General features: G+C 50.8%; 1 protein-coding gene across 1 annotated transcript; it reads left to right on the top strand.

Moving 5' to 3' along the window:
- The first annotated feature begins 830 nt into the window (after window positions 1–830).
- LOC141973479 (uncharacterized) lies at window positions 831–3162 on the top strand. Its single transcript, XM_074932114.1, has 2 exons — window positions 831–1259; window positions 2050–3162. The coding sequence occupies exons 1-2, from the start codon at window positions 978–980 to the stop codon at window positions 2497–2499; spliced, it is 732 nt and encodes a 243-aa protein (XP_074788215.1). The 5' UTR covers window positions 831–977; the 3' UTR covers window positions 2500–3162.
- The last annotated feature ends 3073 nt before the right edge of the window (window positions 3163–6235 follow it).

The raw sequence follows: 6235 nt of genomic DNA, 5'->3' as shown, positions 1-6235 counted from the left end.
CGGGCCGGGGAGGCCAGCACTGAAAAGAGCACCGCCAGGTCAGCTGCTGGCCTCGAAGTCTCCAGAGCTCAGTTTTCCCCACGTAAACGTCTCTCCAGGTGCATCTGCTGGTGCCAGGCAGTCAGGTCCCGCCCGTGTCTTTTGGAGGCCCCTTCCCGTGGGTAACCTCAAGGCCTGGAGGCACCTGGGGCAGAGAGCCCCCCATGAGAGGAAGGAGGACTTGCCTTTCTCAGGGGAAGCAGCAGCTCACCGTGGCTCTCGGTCGCTGCTGCATGGGAGGGGACAGCAATGATGGAGCCGGCCATCGGTGGCTGCCCGCTTCCCCGCTCCCCCAGGCCCCGGCCTCCATCGCACACCGGCCGTGCGCCGAGCAGCGGGGAGCGGGAGAAGGGCGGCGGCACCCGGAGCCGAGAGCCCAGGGCCCGCCGGTGCGGCCCGTCACCGCGGGCCCGCGGCCTCCTGGGGCTCGAGCGGCACCTGGCACGGGCCGCGGGGACACCAGGCCCCGGCACGGGCCGAGCGCTCTGGCCGGGGCACCGGGGCGGCCCTCGGGAGGGCGGCCCGGCCCCTGCCCGGCCCCGGCCCCGGCCCCTGCCGCATCCCGCCGGGCCGCGGCCTCGGGGGTCAGCGGCGAGTCCCTCCCGGGAGGGCTCGGGGCACACGCGGTGCCCGGGGGACGCGGCGGTGCCGGGCGGGGGGACCCCGCGGAGCCCCCGGCGGCAGCGGGGGGCGGGGCGGGCGCGGCTGCCCCCTGGCGGGCGGCGGCGCGGCTGCGGACGCGCGAGCCCCGCCTGAGGAGCGCGGCCGGCGGCCATTTTGTTGGCGGTGCCGAGGCGGCGCGGCCGGCGGGGCGCCGGCCCGCGGGGGTCTGGCGGGGAAAAGGCTCCGCCTGCTCCCCCGGGCCGCGCGGGTGGCTCACGGCAGGCGGGGGCGCCGAGGGGGCAGAGGCGCCCTCGGACGCCGAGCGATGGGTTCTGATGTCACCGAGGGATGGACGGCGACATTCCCAGGCGATGGGTGGTGACCGCGCGTCCCTCGCTGCTCGTACCCGGACACCAAGTCTCACCCCGCCGGCTCGTGCCCGCGCTCCAGCTGCGCGAGTGTGCGAGGTTGGAGTGCGGAGCGAGGCTTTTGCTGGTGCGGGGGAAGATCTTCACTGCAACTCTCAGTGCCCGACCCCAGAGCCATTGAGGGATTTTCCCCGGCACTGCCTGGATCAGCAGCCGTGGCACCCAGGAGGCGCGCTCGCAGCAGCAGAGGTGAGCTGTGCAGGGAACTGTCACCCGGGGGAGCTGGGAGGGTTTCCTTCTTGAGGGGTGAAACAAAGAAATTAACAGTCAGAATCCAGTGTAACTGTTAAGCAGGTATTCTTTTATTTGCTGCGCTGGGGTCACCCTGGGACTTCTCCACCATAAGGGCTCCCAAGAATTAGGAAGGGACATAAGTTTACATACACACAAATCAGACATATTAATTAGATTTTCTAGAAAGGGGTGTTTTATGGAAATGAGTTGCCGGAATTCATTTACATAATCCGGGCATGGTATGAAAATAGGGTGAGGGTCTTTGGTGGTCGAGAGGATGTAAGTAGACTTCACAGTGTTTGCTAGTTGACCCTCTTTCCGGAGCATGTGCTGTGAAGTAAAGTCCAGGTGTCTCCTTCCTAAATCAGAAAAATCAGTTTCTGTAGAATGGGTCTCTGTCTCTTTGTTCAAACTCCCCATTATCTCATTTTAGGAGTTGCCCAAGTATGCACAGAAGGCCTTCAGTCTGTTACCAGTGATTTACGCAGGGAGCCTAATGAGTGTTTCAATCTTATCTAAACAGACAAAGGGACCTAAGGAAACAGTTGAGAAGTCAGAAGTTCTTGAGAAACAAATGAAGCCAAACACAAGCAAAGCTTTCATACATTACAGTTTAGTCTTAATAATTGTTAAAAATTAATTTGTTTGAGCCCTTTCATTCCCTTTCAGGGGCCTGGACATTTCTTAAACCCCTCCCTGAAGCAGCAAATGACTGTGGCCTTTTTTCCTTTTCTATTGTGACTAGTGTGCAGTGGCAGTGAGCAGGAGCAGCTCGACATCCCCAGCTCCCCCCAGCCCACCGCAGCATGTGGAGAGCATGGCCGCGGAGCTGGAGAACTGCTCTCCAGTATGCCTGGACAGCTGGGAGAAGCGCAGCTACGTTCTGCCATGCCTCCACCAATTCTTCTGCCCGTGCATCGTGCGGTGGGCTGAGAGCAAGCCTGAATGCCCCCTCTGCAAGAGGAAGGTGAGATCCATCTTGCACTCAGTGTGGGCAGACAGCAGCTTTGAGGAGTATGTCATCACACCACCTGCAGCACCGTCACTTACCATCCGCCTGACAGGAGGAGCTTGCGGACACCCAGCCGCGCCCAGCTCCCGTGGCTCCGTTGGGCAGCTTCTGTGCCTACATCTGGGCATCCGTCTTCTGCCACTGGCCCGCAGTCCTCCGTCCCTCGCTGCCCTGGCTGCATGAGGTGCTGGGGCAGCTCTTCGAGGATGCCCAGGAAGCAGCAGCAGTGCAGAGCCTCGTCTTATCTAGCCTGCACTACTTTGGCCCGGATAAGGAGGCTCTGATCCAGCTGCTGTGGGACACCCTAGGCAGGCACACGAGGAGCTTTGTCCACCAGCTTGTGCACACCGTCTTGTGCCGGCGCAGCGGGGAGCCTGGACATCGGATGGACCTCGGGGACGCCCATGCTGCGGGGGGGTGGGAGGGCAGCCCCAAGGCTGCTCCCCTCCCTGCTGACTCCCAAGGGGGGTGGGTCTCCTGCAGCCAGCCCCTTCAGGGGGGCCCAGCAGCCCCCCAGTGTCCCCGTTCCCACCTATGGGGAGCAAGAAGAGCTGCAGGAGGACCCAGAGGAGGCTGTGCCTGGGCTCTCCACTCCCAGCTGGGGCAGCCAAAGTGAGCCCCAAAGAGGAGGGCTGGCAGCCCTAAAGCCCCCTCCCAGCCCGGCAAGAAGCCCGCCTGCCACCGCCAGTGACCCTGGGAGCATCCCTCAGGGGCCCTGGTTTGGCCAGGCCGGCAGCTGGGACTCAGGATGGTCCCCAAGGGATCCCAGCCCCTTAACTCTAGTTACTGTACAATGAAAGAAATAAAGGCATAAAAACGGCAGAAAAAGTCTCAGTATTACTAACAGTGCAGGTGGTGTTGCTTTCTAAATGTGCAGGTGGGTTTTCTTGGAAGAAATCCAGAGTCTAGTCTTGTCTTTGGTTTCCAAAACCAAGGCCTGCAGCCATGAATGACATGGGGGAGGCTTGATCTGGCCTGTTACAGTCCAGAGCTGTCATGGAGACCAGCAGGCTCTCAGTAGTAGTCTAGGTCTGATTATTAGTACAAGAAAATAAAGGGTTGAAGACAAGAGAAAAAAATCTTCACCTTTATTGACAATACAAACACCCCCAGCTCTCTCAGCCTCTCATACGGGAGGTGCTCCAGCCCCCTGATCGTTTTTGTGGCCTCCTCTGGACCCGCTCTAACAGGTCCATGTCTTTCCAGAGCTGAGGACTCCAGAGCTGGACACAGCACTGAGGTGGGGTCTCACAAGAGTGGAGTAGAGGGGGAGAATCCCCTCCTTCAACCTGCTGACCACATTTGATGCAGCCCAGGATATGGTTGTGGGCTGTGGGCTTCTGGGCTGTGAGCACACATTGCTGACTCATGTCCAGCTTTTAATCCACAATATCCAAAGACAACTTTTTGGGCCATAGTCTCAACTTAGACTATGTGTGTGTTCACATACTGTGCTCAGCCCAAAGTTGCCCATTAGATGAAGAGTGCAGAGGAGGAAAACACATGACTGCTACAGACCTGGAAATCAAAAATTTTACAAGACTTTCCTTTATACCACAAAAGTCCATGGCTGACATGAAGAACAGCTCTTTGACCTCAGCATAGCTATAGGAACAAGACAGACCATAGGAATTACTCCCTGAGTCTTTTAAGCTGACTTACTTTCTGATAACCTCTTCATTACATTCTTTACCTTGAAAAGTCCGTAGTCTACTTTAAAGCCACTTTTTCTGCCTATTCACACTGAGCGTGCCTCTATTTTTAACAATTTATAACCGAAAAAAATGAACTCAGTTGACAATGATTTTTGTAAATGATCTCTACAATCGTATTTTGAGACAGAAAAATGCTGTTAAGTTCTTGTACCATTAATTTCATTTATATATAGGTTATTTCTATATTTTCATTAATTCTATATTTAGGAAGAAGCATAGACCTTGAATCTAATCAAGACTGCTGTATGCTAAAGGTAGGCTATGCAACATACTGGTGAGAAGAAAATTAGCATGTCTCCAAGCCCACTGTCCTGTATCTCTGAGGTCTTCCACGTATATTTTTAGTCCATTTGGCTTCCCAGAATCATGCTTTTTCCTCCAGGAAAGATTCTCCTACAACAAGAAAATACTGCTATGAGCCTCAATAAATTTATTTCAGTCATCTAATACCTCAAGAGATACCTAGGTCTAGCAAGAGCTGCTAAAGCTAGGAGGGGCATGTGGGATATTTGTCCCAAGTCATCTGTTTGAGACACTGAAGAGGGTCTTGATACATCAATATTCTCAAAACACTTTTATTAATACATCACACTCAGCTTTTGCTATTTGAATCTGTGGTCCACTGTTGGGAGTGATGGGATGTAACATAGAATACTGCCATTTTCTTCGATACAGGATGTAAAACCAAAAACTATCTGAAGGTTTTCTTCTTTCTGGAAAAGAAGTTTCATGGGAAAATGCAAACATAGGTTTTTCTTTGGTCCAATACATGCAATTGCACAATTATTTCATTTTCCCTATGAAAAAATGAGTTAAACAGTACTAACATTTACTCCTGGGAAGCCACATATTCAACAAAGATAGTAAGCTGGCCAAGCTAAGGTCTTGTGTAATGTGGAACAGACTTAAAGCAACTTCTGCCAAAACAAATTTTGAATGCTTTCTTCTCCACCTCACTGTGGTTTATCCTTAGAGACTGGCCATTCTCATGGATTTAACCAAAACTACTGTACTGCCACAAATATAAGGGGACTACAAATACAAGGCCATTCTCATTTTTCAAAGGACACACAGAAAAATCAGCAAAATCTATTAAAAAAAAATCGCCCCTGGCACTCCTCAGACCATCTCCTCCAGCCACAGTCTCCAAAGCTCTTCCTACTCGTGCAGCCTGTAACACTTCTTATTTCCAGCATTTCATAAAATATCAAATAAAAATCAAGAAGGCTCCATTAAAACCAGCCAAAAACCAGGGGAAGAGAGAATCAGAAAAGAGCAGAATGACTCTGGAAATTACTGGGACTTAGTGGAAGTCTTTTTAATAAAACTAAAAAAAATCAAGCAGAATCTGCCATAGTATAAAACACTGTAAGATACCATAAACAAAAAATACTTCCTATATATACAAAATATTTAATAAGTTTAACATACATTTACAATATTTTTTCTAAACTTTATTACATTTTTCAAATACAGACAAAACATTTACAAATATACATAAGTATGATGAGGAATTCAGTCCTTACAAACATTTCTGAAACAAAAAATCTTTTCTGATTTAAGCAAGGGCTTCCCCTTGTTACCAGATCTGATTTCAGTAGGTATTAAAACAAGAGCAACCACTATCATTAGTCTCAATCATTACTGTCATACAATGATTAGGTGGGAAGGAACTTTTGGTGGTCATCTGGTCCAATCCCCTGCTCACACCAGGGCCAACCAGTTGCACAATAATAATACAGTTATTATCTCTCAGCTGTACTGACAGGTATAATGTGAACCAACATACCATTGAATAAAGTTTAAAATAACAGAGCACTGCAGTAGCTTTGACTAGTACTGTATACAGTTTAGATGTACATTTTAAAATGTGCACAAAAAATCCAGCACGCTGTGTACCCTGTTGCTACCAGCAGGCGTCTACAACAGCAACTGACCATGTATCATCTGACTATATGCAGCTTACACCAACATCACTTTCTTTTTGTGAAGTATAAATCATTGCACCAATCATGCTTAAACGTTCAAAGGTAATTCAATGTTCTCATTATTTGTGGTATATGGTACGCCTTTCATGATCAAAACATCTTTGTCTTTATAATATTAATGAGATTTCTCTTGAATGTGCCTAGAGAAAATGCTGCATCTTCAGGCTTACTTTATTCTTTAGTTCCCAGAGCCAAAAGGGAGATTTCCTTGATTAG

Source organism: Athene noctua, chromosome Z (genome assembly GCF_965140245.1).
Source record: "Athene noctua chromosome Z, bAthNoc1.hap1.1, whole genome shotgun sequence".
Taxonomy (NCBI): domain Eukaryota; kingdom Metazoa; phylum Chordata; class Aves; order Strigiformes; family Strigidae; genus Athene; species Athene noctua.
The sequence above is the reverse complement of the archived record's forward strand: the minus strand, read 5'-3'. Positions and strand labels throughout refer to the sequence as shown.

What these genes read in the sequence shown, in the direction of transcription:
- LOC141973479 (XM_074932114.1), top strand. Translation starts at nt 978, where the DNA reads ATGTCACCGAGGGATGGACGGCGACATTCCCAGGCGATGGGTGGTGAC. An exon ending in GCGCGCTCGCAGCAGCAGAG is followed by an intron (nt 1,260 to 2,049) that starts GTGAGCTGTGCA and finishes TATTGTGACTAG; the next exon opens with TGTGCAGTGGCAGTGAGCAG.